The sequence below is a fragment of the Epinephelus fuscoguttatus genome, linkage group LG10 (assembly GCF_011397635.1).
Source record: "Epinephelus fuscoguttatus linkage group LG10, E.fuscoguttatus.final_Chr_v1".
Classification (NCBI taxonomy): Eukaryota; Metazoa; Chordata; class Actinopteri; order Perciformes; family Serranidae; genus Epinephelus; species Epinephelus fuscoguttatus.
The window spans coordinates 4,324,580-4,343,165 of NC_064761.1; the positions used below are offsets into that span (position 1 = coordinate 4,324,580).

An 18,586-nucleotide genomic window follows, 5' to 3' on the forward strand; every position below is an offset into this window, starting at 1 on the left:
TGCATGTTTTTTCTTTTAATTCGTGTCGTTTATAAAATCAGATCATGTTCAGACGATCAAGCACTGGCTAACTGGCTTGCAACTATACTAACAAATAGACCTGTTCACATTTTTGGGCGTCAAACCAATAACCTTAGACAGTGATGAGTCTAAAACAACATGAAAATAGTGGACAAAGTCAGTGTAAGCATCCCTCTCAGCTGTGGATGCTGCAGAAACATGTGGGTTGTTATCTCTCCTGGCATGGTTTCCTCTCCTACAGGGCAAAGTCTGAGATAATTTACTACTCGACAGTATGTGAAGCTAACTTTCTGGTCAAACACCCGCAGTGGCTGTTAGATTCAGAATCTAAGTCCCAAGCTGCCAAATTAGTTGTTTTGTAGCTACATAACATGTGGATTGGCTAGCAGACATGACAGACTTGGCAATAATAAAATGAGCCAGCATTTGGGTGGAGCTGATTTCAAGTGACATTACTGTCATAATGGTTTCAAGTGATCATCTGGGCTCTCCATTTTAATGCTTTTTGGAGAACACACAATCAAAACAGCACATAAATACTTGGTTTCTATTGCATGGTAATTGCAATTTGTGTGGCTTCTGTCAATCCCATCATTTTCAAATTCTTTCGGACTGCTTACACAGCAGATTGTAATTTAAATTTTACAGGCATCTCTGAGAGATAGAGCTGCACCGGAGGCAGAAAGTATCTCATTTGTTGAGTTAAATTTTTATAGAACTAGAGTGTCTGTGAGTAACAGACTGAAGCCAAGAGGAAAGAGGGGATGGAGCTAACCATACCAAATCTAGTCATGCTAGTCACAGGTATCATACATTATATTGTACATTTCAATATAGAAATATAAGCCTGCACAGATGAAGTTATACCCTTTCCCTTTCAAAAATATAATTCCCAGCAATGCAAATAAATTTGAACTTTTTTTTGTAATTCACATTGTTTAGTTGGAATGATGAACGAACTGCATTAGAAAGCACTTTTCTATTGATAGCAACCACTGAAAATGTTGTGCAGCACAAGCCAGCATTCACCCATTCACACACACATACATAGCAGAGGTTACCATACAAGGTGCCTCTCAGTGGTGGTGTGTAACCGGTCACACACACGCCACCATTGAGAGCAAGTCAGGCTTCAGTATCTTGCCCAAGGACACTTTGACGTATAGACTGCAGGGGTCAGGATTTGCACCAGCAGCCTTCTAATTAGTGGGCCACCGCTGTACCTCCTGAACAAGCAGCAACCTCAGAAGCGGAAAAATGAAGCCAATGCAGAAGTGCCAAAAAGCAGCAGTAGTAATAGTAGTTATCGTTCATCAAATGGCCACTTGATGTTGAAATGTATAGCTTTACAGCAGAAATAAACATGTCAACAGCCTAGTACAAAAAACAGCTTTGGTCTCTATAATTAATTTTAACATTCATAACAACTGTATGGGGGCTGAGTTTTTATATGACTTGCATGTTTACATTTTGTTATGGCTTAAAGTTTCACATAATTAAAGGTGTGTCCACCTGAGTGACAGTGACAGTGACAGTGACAGAGGCCTCACCACAGTCTAAGAGTCACAGCTCCACCCTCTTTTCCAAATACAGTCACAGTTGGCTCTAAGAAATACAAGACGGTGACGACCAAAATTAACTCCAAAGCTTCAAAACTGGAGTCCCCAAACCAATAGATGACATCATTGTAGCTACATCAATTACTATATACAGTCCATACTTCTGAGCCACAGCTGCCCCATTTACTCAAGTACAGTAGAAATAGCAAAATATAAACTGCAAGTAGTAATCTTGCATTCAAAATTCTAGTAAAGAAGAGTAGAAATGAGCAAACAAGCAAATTCTGCACCTTAGTGAATAGATTTACTCAGTTGTGACCTAACAGCTGAAGCCCCTAAGATGTGGTTGAAACCAGGGAGAAAAATAAAACTTTTTGCTAAATGTTGTTTTTTTGTTTTTATCTTTTATTTTTATTTTGGTTAAAGAATAAATTACTCTTCTTTGTTAATACTTATGCACTATTTAAAAAGTAACTGACTTTTAAAGTAACCTTATTCAGCCCTTCATTCCACAACCTCTGAATGAGTACAAATTCAGTCATACAAATTTATGAAAAAAAAAACAAAAAACCTTTAACTTAACCTTTTGCATGTAAAACATATTTTACATACAAACATATTTTAAAAACTGCTTCAGAAGCTGTCCAGTTTTGGACTCTGGCTGCAAACAGCTAACATTAACTAGCCCTTGATTTTGAAACAGATTTGTCGTTCACAATGTAATATTATCTGATAAATAATAGGGCGCATCCTCTGAAGCAACAGTACTGAGTTTTCTCTATCCTTTCGTCCCAAAGGCCCAAATACGTTTTTTATTGTCCTGGGGAGGACGGGATGCAGGGTGCTATGAGACATCCTGTCACACAACAGTGAGATCATAGAGCTAATTTTCCAAACAGTCATTGTGTCCAACAGAAAAACATAGGCCACTGCCATTGGTAAATGTCATCTTATTTTCCGATAGGCTGATAGCAGTCAACAAGATGAATATCGGCTGATACTAATATTTAGCTGACAAATCCCTAGTAGGTACTTTTTATCAGAGATACAGACCAAACCAGCCATGATTATATTTGCGATCTGTAGCTCCTTGCCTCTGCCCACTAAGGTTTAACTCAACTGTTGCTGTTATGTCCATCAGTTCTGCCTCTGTCAGACATTTCTGCAATGTTAATGTGCTGCATACACTCACTAAAAATCCAATCTGCATTGGCCTTACCAAGATCTCTCTCACCACCTGCAATTTCCGATCAAAAAGTATTCTGTAGTGTTAGACGGCTATCACTCAGAAATTTTGTGTAAGTATGACTGGATAGATTCCTTCCCAGGAGAGAAACTCCACATTGGTGCGGATGCTTACACTGCTTCAATGCACTGATATTGTGTAGCACAGTATGTTACCACAGACAGTATTCATGACATGTGAGTTACCTCATATATCCATGGCCTGATTCAGTCACACTCACTAAATCACATGGTATGTGTTCTGCTCACATGACTGCAAACCCTGAAACAAAGGTAAAGTGCAATAAAATGACATTAGCATTTCCCACATACTGTTGTTGCTTTGAGGGGATTCAGTCCCAGATGAGTATTGTGCATATGATGATGAAAAGGAATACTAAAGGATCCAGTGGATGCCCGGCGAAGACTATGGGACCAAAACACTGCAATTTCTCCCCTTGATATTAAATTAAATGCTGTTTGAAAGCTAAGACAGAGCGCTGGAAATCCATTAATCTCAATAAGACAAAAAGATGAACCTTTGCTTAGTTGCCATAAACAAGCAGTCCTTTGAAAAGTCATATTAGGAATAAAATGTCCTTGATAAAACCCTGAGATAGAGTCGTATCCCCTCAAGGCTGCTGGAGTGCAACTTTAATGACAGGCAGAAAGTCTTAATAAGGCACCTCTACTGTATAATGTGACGAAGTAAACAGCAATTACATCCAAATAAGACTCACAACCATCCGGATCCCTTTGATCCGTGCCATTACGCTGTTTTTCTGGAAGCTCACATGCATACACACACACACACACACACACACACACACCAATAAGATTAGAGAGTCACACAGATCTATTCAATGAAATCCCAGCAAGCTTCAAGTGTTATCTCAAAAAAAGGATGCAGGGCAGACAACTAATCCAGTTTAATATAGAGGAAAATATGCTTGAGGACACACATACACACACTCAGTCACACACTCTGTTGCCCTCTCCAGGCCGACGCTGATCAGCTCGGATCCCCCTCAATGATTCTTGATGCTCTTAACCCTTGACCCCTTGTCGCCTTGTAGATGCAAACTCAATGAGGATGTCCCTTAACCTTCCCCACCCCTCCCACTCATCAAATCTTGGATTTTACAATCTCTTTATACTCAATAAAGCTGGTGTTTGTAATCCTTTTGTGCTGGGAATAGGGATGTAAACAGGAAAGTCCCTGAGAGCTGAGGATTTGTTAGAAGCCCTTTTTTTTCTTTTTTTTTTCCTGTAAGCGAACATTGCTGGAGAGTGGGTACATAGAAGTGGAGATGTGTGAACCACGATATCTACAAGGCTCATATTGGGCCCCTGATACCCTATTTAAAGTATGATTTTGCAATACCTGTGAGATATTGATCTTCCTCTATACTATGAATACATTACTTTAAGTGTGTGCGGCACAAGGACGTAGATTTTTGTGACAGCATGAGGATAGTTAAGGAGCTAAGCAAAGGATGATAAAAGATCAACTGGGGAATGTGTTACCTTGTTGTATCCAGTTTGCCCAGAGGCTCCAGCTGATGACATTTAGGAGCAGCACAGACTATCAAGGCTGCTTGATATCACATATATTGAGCACAAGTGAAACCCTCTTTTACCACTTATACTCACTATTTTACAAATCAAAATGCTGTACACCAGTTAATATTTGATTAAAATCAGTGATGATATGGAGGGATTAAGGCCATCTATGATGACAATTAAAAAAAAAAAAAATGCAAAAACTAAACCAACCAATGTGAACCCACAACACCATGAGGTCACTGCGGAGCAGCCAAATCCTCTAACAATCAAAGAAGGAATACTTCAACTGCAAAATGATTATTTGTATATCAACTACTCACTGTGTTTAACCTTGAATTTTTAAAGAAACTTTGTTTTTCTTTCATGCCTGCACAGTAAACTGAGAATCTATAAAAGGTGAGCATTCTGCATGAATTGATGTCATTGAGGATCTCATTTCAGCAGTGATGCAGGCATTGCGCTGGACCGTCGTGGTGACTAAGGAGCTGAGCTGAAAGACAAAGCTCTCAATTTATCGGTCCATCTACAACCTAGTCTCGCCACCAGACAATCAGAGATCTCCGCCTTCTGATAGTCTGGGGACACTCCTTTCTAAAGTGTGTTTAACACACCGGCGAAAACGGCCGGCAACAAAGCAATGCCTCTTGCATTTTTGAAAAGGACACGCCCTCCCGGAAATGTACGCTCCCCTTTTTCTCGTCCGCAAGGAAACACACACACAGAGAGCTTGAAAATGGATGCCGAGAGATTTAACTCTGTTTTATCAAACGTGTGTTCAGTCCACAAGATTGTGGAAATGAAGGACTTACAGCAACTTGAGCCATTTTGTACCGCTACATGTGTTTCTAGTCAGACTATGTTTACGAGCACAAGAGTTGAGCTAGCCACTGAAGGACCACCCTGCGGATTTACTATTGGTTCTGCAATGTAGGGAGTTTTTTTAAACTCTGAAATTGTATCCGCCCATCTAAACACAAAATCAGGGAGAAAGTCATCAGTCTTTAGTTAAGCAAAGCGTCTAAAGACTGACTTGTGAGTTTATCTACGTCCCAACCTTCACCTATAGTCATAAAGCTTTGGGTAGTGACTAAAAGAATGAGATTGTGGAGACAAGCAGCCAAAATGAGTTTTCTCCGTAGGGTGGCTAGACTCAGCCTAAGAGATAAGGTGAGGAGCTTGGACATCAAGAGGGAGCTCTAGGTAGAGCTGCTGCTCCTTCGTGTCGACAGGGGTCAGTTGAGGTGGTTTGGGCAGCCGATAAGGATGCCTCCTGGGCGCCTCTTGTTAGAGGTGTATGGGCACGTCCAACTGGTAGGAGACCGGGGTAGACCCAGAGCACACTGGAGAGATTATATATCATCTGGCCTGGAAATGCCTCTAGATCCCCCAGGAGGAGCTGGAAAGCGTTGCTGGGGTAAGGGACTTTTGGAGTACTTTGCTTAGCCTGCTGCTTTCACAACCCAGCCCTGGATTGGCAGATAAAAATGGATGGGCGGGTGCTTACAAACTCCCACACAAATTTTGCAGTATAATCCAAGTCCAGTTTATCCAGTTGTGTGCTCAGTACTTCTTAACACATGTTACAGCACGAACATGTACAATATCAAAAAACTTTGCCTACGAGTAGTGTGTCCAGAGTGTGCCAGAGCTTGCGCATGCATATGAATTCAAATGTAAGTGTGTGCCCAGGTATGCTGCTTGGCTGTTAATGAGACTGTTTGTACTGGTGTGTTTTAAAATGTAAGAATTTAGCAAAAATGCATTTGTTTAGGAAGTACTAAGCATATGTCGGAAGACATGAGACCTGGATTATAGTGCAGGAGTTGTGTGAAACGTTGTAAATGGATGTGTTGATATAGTTTTGCTGTTGTGAGACACAGCCCCCATTTAATTTATTAAGAATTATTGCCTTTTTTGGATTCTCTGTTCACCATAGTGGCATGGGAGAAACACTTTTTTCACAAATGCAAGGTAACACATGGTGAGTAATTGATACAAATGGTCATTTTGTAGGTAACATTTCACTAGAATTGATTTTCAAAGCATTTGGCTGCTCCGCAGTGACCTCATTGTTTCATGTTTTCACATTGGTTGGTTTAGTTTTGTATTTTCTTTAATTTATCATTATAGGTGGGCTTAATTCTTCCAAGTCATTGCTGATTGTAATTTAATATTAATTGGTGTACAGTATTTTAATTGGTAACATGGTAAAAGGGTTTCACTTGTACTCGATGTATGTGATATCAAGAGGCCTCAGTAGTTGGAGCTGCTCCTAAATGTCACCAGCTGGAGCCTGAACTGAATGCAACAAGGCAATTCATTCCTCAGTTGATCTTTTATCAGCCTTTGCTGGTTTCCAGAAATGTCCTCATGCTGTCACAAAAATTACAACATTATTCCTTTAAGTTAAATAAACTGCAGTTGCAGTTGTATTACTGCCACAGCAAGTTAACAAGGAGCTGATGAAAATCTTGCTTTCTCTTTATGACATCCACATATGCAACCTTCAAGTCCCCATACAGTACTGAAACTAAACAACAAAACCTCCAAAACCACAAATGTGACTTTCCCAAAAATGATTCATACAAAAATTTTATGAACTGCAGCCTCTATGGGTCATGTCCAGTCATGTTTAGGCATTTGCAAATGCTTTATCTGACCGTTGGTTCAGTCTACTGAGTCAAAATTTCTGTACTATTTATGCCACATTCTTGTCATATGTCATGGATGATAGATATGGGCAAGATTGCCAATTTTCTGTCTTGCAGTTATCTTGACACAAGTCAGCTCAGGGAGGCTAATTCTTTAATTTAAAGGATTAAGTTAATGTATCATACATAAAGTACTAAATCTATTATATTTCAGTTTTATTCAAAATCAGTTCAGGGAAAATTAACTATTACAACAATCCCCTAAGATCATTTTCAGTGGGCTAGAAGGATTCAAATATATAATGGCAATCGCAATAAAATGATGAAAAACATCCTTAAAATCAAATAACAAGCAGCAATACCTATTAAGAATTATAAACAGCAAATTAAAAAGTAAAAAGATGAAAAAGTTAAATAACAAGAAAAGCAGAGTATGAAAAAAGAAAATTTAGCATACACTTGAACTGATCTAACGACACATACCTGTCTAATTTAAATACCTCTTGTAACTTGTTTGATTTATTTGGTGTGAAAAATCTAAAAGTTAATTTACCAACCTCAGTACCTTCAACAATTTGAATGATGAGGGGCATTTATATTCGCTTTGGGACACTTCTGTATCATGGGGTCTGCCCATTGGTTCGACAGCCCATTGGTCCGACATCCCATTCCGACCATATTAAACCCATTGTTCCGAAGTCCCGTTGTTCCGAAATCATCATGATGCCCTGTGGTTAAGGTCTGGTTAGGTTTAGGCACAAAAACCACTTGGTTAGGGTCAGGAAAAGATCATGGTGTGGGTTAAAGTGAAAAAGAAAGTGACAAACACATAAGCCGTGAGCCTGCTTCGCCTCAAGCCTTTCCCAGCTGACCCAGAGCCGGTCACGGCGCACCATCAAGGCAGAAATATGCCCGCCGGGAGCCGTTCAGCACCGCGGAGAGCTCCCCACACAACCCCGACCCCAGAGTTAATAACAGGAGGTTATGGTGTTTCATTCTCTCCTCTCTATGACACTTGTATCTCGACCAGTAGCCTACTTTTGTTGCGTTGCTGATCCTCTATGGTACACAAATACAGTATAGTCTAGTATAATCACATATCGGAATGGGATGTCGGACCAATGGGCTGTTGGACCAATGACATGGACCCCTATATCATTAAGATCTAGGTAAAAAGTCACAACATCCCTAATTATAAGCATAAGTTGGAATATGATTTTTGCAAATTGAAAACTGGTATAACTCCATCAACATGAACCCAGTCTGAGACAGCATAGCCATTACTCTCTGATTCCCCCATGCCATTATGTTATCAGAACATGTGATGCAGTAAAAGCAAATATGAAAAAATTAGGCATTAGTTCATTGAAAAAAAATCACTTTCTGAATATATCACTTCTTGTTTGCAAATGTCATATCATGCCAAGCAAATATTCAGTTGCATTACATGTACGTATTGATGACATCTTACACATGCCAGTGGATATGTACTCTAATGACTTACATCAGCACAGTTGCACTGATAACAGAGGAGTACTTCATCTGGAAGCATTTAAAGTGGCGTTCACCACTGGGCCTAATTTTGTTTCCTGTTGCTTTTGTGGGTAGTCCCCAGTGGCTTTGCTCCCTGCAGCAAAAGGCTGAAGCCAGGATAAAAAACACCTCTGCTCCTTGTGTCTGCTGTTGGTTTGATAAGTCCTCTACACCGGCAAAGGGAGAGGATACCGAAGTTGTTGCAACAGCCCAAGGGCATCTCTCAGGGTTTGCTCAGAGAAATCTAAAGCACCTGAATCTCTTTGATCATAACCTCATCCTCGAGGAAGCAACGATCTACTCCATGTTGGCACGGCACCTATCCTCTGACAAACTCTCCCTCACCCAAACTCATCCCTGGAAAGCCTGAATGGTCGAATCACTACAAGATTGCATCTCATTTCAGCTCTTCTCAAAGTGAGCTTTCATCTCGGTGCTCGCTGTGAAAAAAAACCCTGGAGGACAGTTAGATGTTCCCGCCTGTTTCCAAACAACTATACTGAAATAATTTAAATTGACTTTAAACAGAAGAATAAAAGGACATATTGATATAAAGAGTAGCCATGTAAATATTGCATGTTTTCCTGTAATCACCCCAAATATAACATTACCTCACTCCATGCAAAAGGCTGATGGATAGACATAAAATTTGCAATCAGCTGAATGAGGATTAATTGATAAGATGGGGGATTGGGAGGGACTGGGGTTTAGATTCCCCCCCCCCCCCCCCCCCCATTTCTTGGCTTCGACTCTTGCTGTGGCAGCCAATGAAGGATGCCAGGAAACCACACTGAGAGCAAGTTAGATTGCATAAACTTAAAACCTCAAGGTACAGTGTGTTCAATAAACACTGGGACTTGTTTCAGCCAGTAAATTCAGGTAAATCCATCAAATACTCAAACATTGCCAAGACAATTTTATCCTAACCTCACCTCATTACTGCTGACCTTCAGCTCTGAACAAAAAGAAACAGCCATGTTGAATGTATCCCACTGCTGCAGAAATTAATATATTCATGTAATACTGGAAAGCACATATACACATATAGGAAACAGTGAAATATCATAACACCTCCTACAGACTATACAGATACAAGAAATCATCAGATGTGGAAGTACTGAGATCTTTTACTTAAGTAAAAGTAATACCACAGTGTAGAAATACTCTGTTACAAGTAATTCTGCATTCAAATTATTACTTAAGGAAAAGTACAAAGGTACTGGCATCAAAATATGGGCTGCTTAATATACTGATTGTAAAAATACTCGTTTTGCGAAACGGCATAGTTTCTTGTTAATATTTCATCTTATGGAAAGTAAAGTACAAGCACTTCAAAATTGTACTTTCAGCACAGTATGAGTGGATGAACTTAGTTGCTCTCCACCATTGCCATCAACAATATTGTGTTTGCTTTAATGAAAATACACCTGTTATATAGGAAGACCTGGTTAGATCCCATGACCATCTTCCTCCTTTTCCTACTCATCATCACCCCCAACACCACCTTCCTCATCAACAGCATCACCCTCATTTTTTTATTGTTATGTACTCATTGGATATCATCATTATCACTCTTACTGTTGTGATGGTCACCAACTTCATCATCATCTTGGTTATAACTGTCATCAACATCATCTTTAGTCTGTAGTTGTTTTTGGCTTAATGGATGTCACGATTACCATTGCTGTTGCCATGAGCATGTTCATCACCATCATCAACATAATCATATAAAAGATGCAACCACAGCCATTATCATAATCTTTGTCTTTGTCATGGCTGTGACATCGAAAACGTCAGTGCCTTGGTCATTGGTCATTATCATCATCATCATCATCATCATCATCATCACCACCACCACCATCACAGCAGGCATTAACATCATTTTTAGTCTATAGTCGTTTAAGGCTTAATAGACATCATCATTACAATTAGGGTTGCCATGAGCATGTTCATAACCATCATCAACATACTCATCATCATCATCACCACCACCACCACCATCATCATAATCACCATTATCATGGCTGCAACATCAAAATCATCAGTGCCATTGTTGTTGTCATTATCAGCATCATCTTCATCACCATAATGCCATGAACATTTTCATCTTTTTTCTTAACAACAATCCCCTGGTTTCATCATCATCATCATCATCATCATCATCATCACCATCATGGGCAGCATTCTTACTATTGTGGCTGTCACCATCAACTTTATCATCACTACTGGTTGTTGCTGCCATCAACATTATGTTTACAACATCTTGTTTATGGCTTAATGGCTGTCCTTATGGCTGACATCATCATTACTATTGTGGTTGCCATGAGCATGTTTATCACCATCATCAACATACTCATCATCATTGCTGCAACCACAATCATCATCATAATCATCTTTGTCATGGCAGTGACATTGAAATCATATCAGCATCTTCTTCACCACCATAATGCCATGAGCATTTTCATATGTTATTTAAAAAACATTACCATGGTTTACATGGTTGTGTTTATCATTAATTTCAACATCATCATTGTAGTTGTCTGATGTCATCATCCTTGGCATTATTGTCATCACTGTAATAGGTAACACCATTATTATCATGATCAACATTTCCATTATTGTTGTTGCTGTCATCATCGACATCATGGCTTACACCATAATTAACATCAACATTATCTTTATTGACAGGCTGATCATTTGCACTTTCTCCCCTCTTCTTGTTCTGGCTACACACATATCTGTACTTTGAGGCGCACGCGCGCACACACACACACACACACACACACACACACACACTCCTGCCATAATCCCCTGACCTTTTTTGTCAGGAGTTTCTGGAAGCCTTCCAGAGGAGAGTTATGATGTGCCGCTACACTGTGGCCACTGCCTGCTGCGACAGAGGGAACTGAACAACTAGGAGGAAAAAAAAAACAAACACTACAAAGGACAGAGAATGATAGAAGTGATGTAATGAGCTCTGCACCAAGAGAAACGGAGGAAAGGACAAACAAAGTATACACACAGACACACACACACACACAAGGAGACGGCATTTTACCTAGATGTGCCTCATATTAATTTCCCGCTAGATTTTTTGTTTTCTTTTACCCCATTTCCTTTTGCCAATTCAGGTTTGGTTTTTTTTCTAAAGCTATGTGTATTTTATATTCTCTATTGGAAAGAAAACAACTTCTGCAGTTATCCAATATGTAGAGACACTAATACGTAGTTCATTCTTCCAATATCTGCTGCATAACGTCCTCAGTAATGTATCTACTTTTGCCTTTACTCATATACAAATAAAGTAAAATAGAGGGTTAACCCACCATGGCTGGTTAATACAGTACTTAGTCAAAGTTTCCTCATAGGAATCATATTGCTGCACGTTCTTTTCAGTAGAGTACTTTGAGGGACACTTTTACATACAGACAAAAACATAATTGAGTCACATTCATAACAGTGTTTCATAGTTGAAGGTGTTAACATCATTTTGTCTACCCCTTCAATTGTAAGTTTTTTAAACACACACTGTAAACCTTCTGACATAAACACTATCTTTATGCCTCTCCCACTCCCATAACAACTGAACATCTTTTTATCCTCTTGTCTCGGAAGTAACGCTTTTCTATTTCCTTGCTTGGTTAATTTTTAATTCCACACAGACTCACTGATCTCTCTCTGGACCCGAGTCCCTCAGTGGTAAAACATCAGTGGGATAAACGATGTGTGCTGCAGCATGTACTGCTGGAGATAGTTAGGAAGCAAGATGAAAAGCCTCATCTCTGAGATGCAGAAGATGAAAGTGAAACCTTGTTTTGAACGTGGGTTGCAGCGTGTTGTTAGATCTCTCCAGTCTTCACATCCTTTTTGCTCACAATCCAGCCCATATTAGAACCACGTCAAGGGCTAAAGCTTTACACCACAGCCCTCTTTTCTTCCACTCTAATCAGCGAGATGTAACACACTTTAATGCTGCTTATTCTGCAGCTAACAGCAGGCTCACCATTCTCCTTACCCTGACCTCATATTTGACAGGTACGACTACACATTCAAAAATATTCCAATGTTAATAGAAACACTCCTGCTTTGTTGCAGAGTAAGTAGTTTCACTATGACAACTCATCATCAACTGCATATTTTATTAAGCTATTGTGTTATTACACTGTAATTTATGGAAATGATTGAGATGCAATTTAGAAGCTGAGTAAACATCCTGTCCTTTACCTTAACAAAACACTTTAAATTATATAAAAAGACAACTGTTCCAGTCAGTTTTTAGTTCTGTTTAATTTCCCCTGCTGCCACTAAGTTCTCACATACATTTATATTCACAAAATCAAGGCAAGCATATCCCTACAGCTAAACAACTATGAAGTGCTAACCTGAATTCAAATTAAACTTTCAATAAAACAACACTTTTTCATAAAGTTGTCCAACCAATGCCCATTATTTATTAGATTTTCTTCAGCACAAGTTTTACCTCAACATGGTGTGACAGTTTAGATTGCTGCTGTTGCATGTTGACAGTCCATTGCCTGGAGGAAAATTAAAACCCGGCGCATTAAATATCCTGTTTCATTAACACCTATATAGATTTAAAATAGCTAAATAAATAAATAACATTTTCCAATCACCACAAACATGTCACGGCCTTCATGTAGAAAAATGAGTGGTTTGACGCCTCAAACTAACAAGGTCTCCATGTTAAAAAAAAAAAGCCAGTGTGCCAAGATTACTTAGAAAAAACATAAAATTAAAGAGGTGGCCAAAGCCCCCTAAAGTATTGAAAATTCATCTCTGGCTGTCACCTTCAATCTGTCATCTAATCAGTCCCTCTGCCTTCTCCACCTCCTCCTCTTCCTCCTCTTCTTCCCCCTTCCTCCAGACATTAGGGAGAGTGGAAGCCCCAAGCCGGTAATGGTTTTCATCCATGGGGGCTCCTATATGGAAGGAACTGGGAATATGTTTGACGGCAGCATCCTGGCCAGCTATGGAAATGTGATTGTCATAACTGTCAACTACCGGCTGGGCGTCCTAGGTAAGAATCCTGCTCTGCTGTGTGATGGACAACTACTGTTCTCATGTTCTATCCTTTCTTTTGTAGTTTTCTTTTCTTTCCGTTATTGGTGAGTTTGAGCTATAACTAGGAATTTCATTTTTCAACTCTTTCTTTCTTTCTTTCTTTCTTTCTTTGCATCAGTCTCTTTTGATGATTATATGTGCTGCTGCTGATATTTTACAATGACTAGCCTAGCATAAAGGCTGAAACTTGGAATTGAATCTCTGAGCTTCTTTCTTTCTTTCTTTTTTTCTTTCATTCTTTTTTTCTTTCTTTCTTTCTTTACATCAATCTCTTTTGGTGTTGCTGGTAACATTCTGGCATTTAACCCAGCCTGAGTACAAACACTAGTATTTTAAAACTATTTCCTGAATGATTTTTTCCTTGCGTCTTGGTGATTCCACGTGCTGCTGCTGGTGATAATCCAGAGAGCTTTGTTTAGTATGATGCATTGGTTCCGCCGGTCTTTGCTGTGGTTAAAAACTGGTTCAAACTGGTTGTTAGAGCTGATATCTGCTCTTACTGCGTTGCTGGACAGTTCAAAGTTCAGATCCAACTGGATTTGAATGTTTGAGGTTTTTAGTCATGATTTGTCCTCCTCCTTTGTCATGGAGTAATATTTGTAAGGGCAAAGGCCAAGTATGCTTAACCTCTGTTTGTTGCAGACATAATGCTACCAACCCATTTTATATTGAAGATGTTTAGGATATTAAGGACATACAAATGTGATGTAATAGCTGAGCTTTCAATTTGATGATGTACGGAATTTTGTAGTGACAGACCTCATATTCATATCAAGGCTACTGAACATCAAGGGTTTTGCTTGGACATAATGTGCTGGGGGTTGGCCCAGTTAGCACTTTATGCATCTAGTCTCTCTGTCTGCTTTCTTACACTTTAATCTATCATGGCAATGTCTTCTCTGATCTTCAGCCCCTTCTTTTTTTCATTCCTGTCTCCATTTTCCTCCTCATCTATCTTATCTTTTCTCATCAGTCTAATTTCTAATTCCTTCTCTCCTGTGTATGGATGTCACAGCCTTACCCAGAGGGCAGGTATATATTGCGACACATGACGGAAACAAAGGCTCGCTGCCTCCATCCTAAATGAGATTGTGCTGTCATTTGTTTGGATGGAAGGAGCTGATTCCATTTCCACATTGTTTTGGTTTCTGGGGTTTTCTTTCTATCTTATTAAACTACAATGGAATAAAGATATAGGGCAATATTCACCTTTCACTCAACAGGCATACCATATATCTGTGTGTGTGTGTGTGTGTGTGTGTGTGTGTGTGTGTGTGTGAAGAACGGGCATAAAGGCTTTTTTAGATGTGGATAGCAGAACATGACACATCATTAATGTTTCCTGCAGGTGGTCTGCATTCTTCTGTGTTCTCTCAGTTTTATTTTAGGCCCTGATGTCTTTTACATGCTTCTTTTAAATTGCAAATACTATAATCTTTGATAAGCCTAATGTTTCCCTGCATATAAACATGCTGTTATTAAGTTTCCTGATGGATAGAAATCAGGTAATAGAAACTTAAGCTAAGTAGATGCCAGTGGAGCACTCATGGTTCACATCCCTTGGAGATATAACTGTCAGTCAGCTAGTGACTGGATGGACAACCCCCCTCGGAAACCTTCAAGCCGTGCCAATACCACAGAAGTGGATATTAAACAAAGTAGTCCATCATCTGCAGTTACCAATCGTTCATCTCTTTTCAATATCCACATATCCCCCTTTAAGAGTCATGAGGGGGCAAGAGACTGTCCAAATGTGCAAGATAAACACATGTTTCATATACTGTATACAGATGGTGATAGAGCACAAACTGTGAAAATATGAATACATACATTCACAACCTGCATGTGTTCAGGGCTGAGATTCAAATCCTGGTCTTTCCTGTTGTGAGGCAACAGTGGGAACCTCTGAGGCAATTAATACTCTCTATACACAACGTGACCAAGTTCGGTTGTATTCTGGATTTTGGGCTGCTTGTTTGACTGCACAAATAATTCAGATATTTTGGGTTTTGCTATTGGAAATCGTGAAGGCCTAGTTTCTCTTCATTGCCACATTTTATTGATACAATAAATTGATAAAATGGTGGATAGAATACTCAATAATGAAACTATATTAATGGCAGCCCTATTACCAGGCAACTTTTAGTTTCAGGTATTTAGAGCATACTGTTCTCCAATTTCATCTTTCCATGTGGACGTGGACGGAAGAGACAAGCAAAGTAAAGGATAAATACTACCAAGCGAAACATCAACAGATCAATCAATCACATGTTCTTATCAATCAATCAATCAAACTTTATTTGTATAGCACTTTTCATACATTAAAAATGCAGCACAAAGTGCTTACTCTTATTTATTTCTTTATTTTGGATGTGCCAGGATCCCCAGTACCATGAATCAGGTCTTTGTGTCTCTCTCTCACTCTGTTTTCTATGTGTGAGCTCTTAACTGCTGCAGGCCTCATGGTGTTGAGGGAAACTGTATCCCTGCTGGTTAACATGAGGCGCTGCTGTTTGCTCTCAGATTAGACTCTATGTGTTTGTGTTTACCCCCCTGGCAATGGACAAAAGCATACGGCTTTACCTCACTAAACATGTGTATGTGTGAGTGAGTGACACTGAGAGAGTGTGTGCTCTGCTCCAGGAGGTCTAAGACTCATAACTGCTGGGCTTTCCAGTCAGTCATCCAGTTTGTACTAAGTATCTAAGTGAGTTCAGTAAGTTGCTCCACTGCCAAAAATACCCATCTTAAGCCATTAAGTCAAGTGTTGAGTGAAGTAAAACATATGTTCTTCTTCTTCTTCTTTTTTTTTTTTTAACATTGTCAAGGTATTTATTTTGTGATATTGTGATTAATTGTCAAAGTATGTGAAATCATGCTAGAACCATATGAATATACCACAACACTTTCACTCTTAGTCTAGCTATAGGTGTGAACTTTAGTCAGATGACTTGAACTCAAGTCAGACTCAAGTCACAAATTTGTTTACTTTAACCGTAACTTAATACAGTTTAAAAAATACTTGACTTGTTCACGTGAGGGTAGAATGGAGTGTGAGATGGATTGGCGGGTTGGTGTGGCTTCTGCAGTGATGGGGCGCTGCGCTGGTCCGTTGTGGCATCTGACTAGGATGCCTCCTGGGCATCTCCCGCTGGAGGTGTCCCAGGCACGTCCCACTGGTAGGAGGCCCCGGGGTAGACCCAGAACATGCTGGAGGGATTACATATCTCGTCTGACCTGGGAATGCCTACGGGTCCCCCAGGAGGAGCTGGAAAGCATTGCTGGGGAGAGGGATGTCTGGGGTGCTTGGCTGAGCCTGCTGCCCCCGTGACCCAGCCCCGGATAAGTGGATGTAAATGGATGGATGGATGGATGGATGGATGGATGGATGGATGGATGGACTGACTTGGACTCTTAACTCCATGACTTCTGACTTTTCTTGAACTCTAGGCTTTTGACTTGAAAATACTTGATACCCTACCGCAAGCCCTAGATTAAAAACTATGGTTTTTAAATGTGTGCTACAAATCAATTAATTTCCCTTCATTACCTGAATCAGCCATTGTCAACACTATTCATTTCCAGCGAGTCAACACATAATTCTCCAAATCCACTTTGTTTAAACTAATCTGGAGTGTGCAAAACGTGCAAATATTACAGATGGAGATGCCACAAATGATAATTGGATGGACATGCATTTGTATGCCGCCTTTCTAGTCTTCCCACCACTCAAAGCTCTTTAACACTACATGTCACATGCTGGTCACATGCAGGCTACCATACAACGTGTGAATGCTTAAACTTAAGTGTCACTTTAAACATATCCATGCAGTCACACACCGACCGCACAGCTGTTTGGAGCAATTTGGGTTTGCCCAAATATACTTCGACATAGAGGAGCTTGGGATCGACCTGCTGATCTTCCGATTAGGGCCAATCCTCTACCTCCTGAGACACAGCAACCTGCGACAACATCTTCCAACATGTTTGACATTTAAAGTTTCATAAAGACTGGTAAGGTGAGGCTAATATTAACATAGCTAGCAAACTAATGCTTAGCTAACATTAATACTCTGTTGTTAAAATGGTCTTACACTTGGTTAATAGCGCATTTTGACTTGTTTGTGTCTTAAACCTTAAAGTTAAGGACTATGGACTTGTCCATCTTGACTTGGGACTTGAGTGCAAAGACTTGAGAGTTACTTGTGACTTGCAAAACCATAACTTGGTCCCACCTCTGGGTTCAACTACTGAAGTTCATTTCAAGATTCTTCTTTATTCAGTCTGTTCGGAGGCAGGTTTTTTTTTAACTGGGATTTATTTTCACATACAAGAAACCAAACTTTGAAATAATTGTGTGATGTGTGTTGATGACCTCACCTTAGTGAACTTGCAAGTGAAAAACATTTAAGTAGTCATGCTTGGATGTGTGGTGTGTCATAATTAAGGTTGGGATCCGGATCTGGTTCTTTTTTGGAACTGAATGCATATAAGTATTTTTTTATTACATTGCTGTTGTTAATTTGAGGTAATATTGTTACTGTAGAAATCAGAGAATCACTTTTTGTTGTTAGGCTATATATTCTCAGGGAGATGATACAAGCTCTAAATCTGAAATACACATCACACACAAATGTGTATTTTCATCTAATTGTACAGTGCAACAGTTAGAATAAAGTTTTTTGTATTTGTATGATTGCATTTGTGTTTACTATATACTTGTTTAAGTATAGCAAGTATAATGAATGTAATGTAGGAATTGGTAAGAGGAATCAGTAAGGAATCGGACCGTTAAGAAGGAATCGGTAAGGAATCGGAATTGTTAAAATCCTAACGAGTCCCAACCCTAGTCGTAATCAAGCAGCACCTTCAATCAAAGTCCATAATATTTGGTGAGGGCCATTACAATGCAGTCTTAAATTGGATGAATGTTAAGTGCAGTGGTCTCAG

At 39.6% G+C, this 18,586-nt stretch overlaps 1 protein-coding gene across 2 annotated transcripts in view; it reads left to right on the top strand.

The window, feature by feature from the left end:
- nlgn1 (neuroligin 1) overlaps positions 1 to 18,586 on the top strand; it is a 528,571-nt gene that overhangs the window by 238,234 nt on the left and 271,751 nt on the right. For both annotated transcript variants that reach the window (XM_049588039.1, XM_049588040.1), the window contains one exon: positions 13,440 to 13,592. In XM_049588039.1, the coding sequence (XP_049443996.1) occupies positions 13,440 to 13,592 (153 nt within the window). The remainder of the gene's footprint in view (positions 1 to 13,439; positions 13,593 to 18,586) is intronic.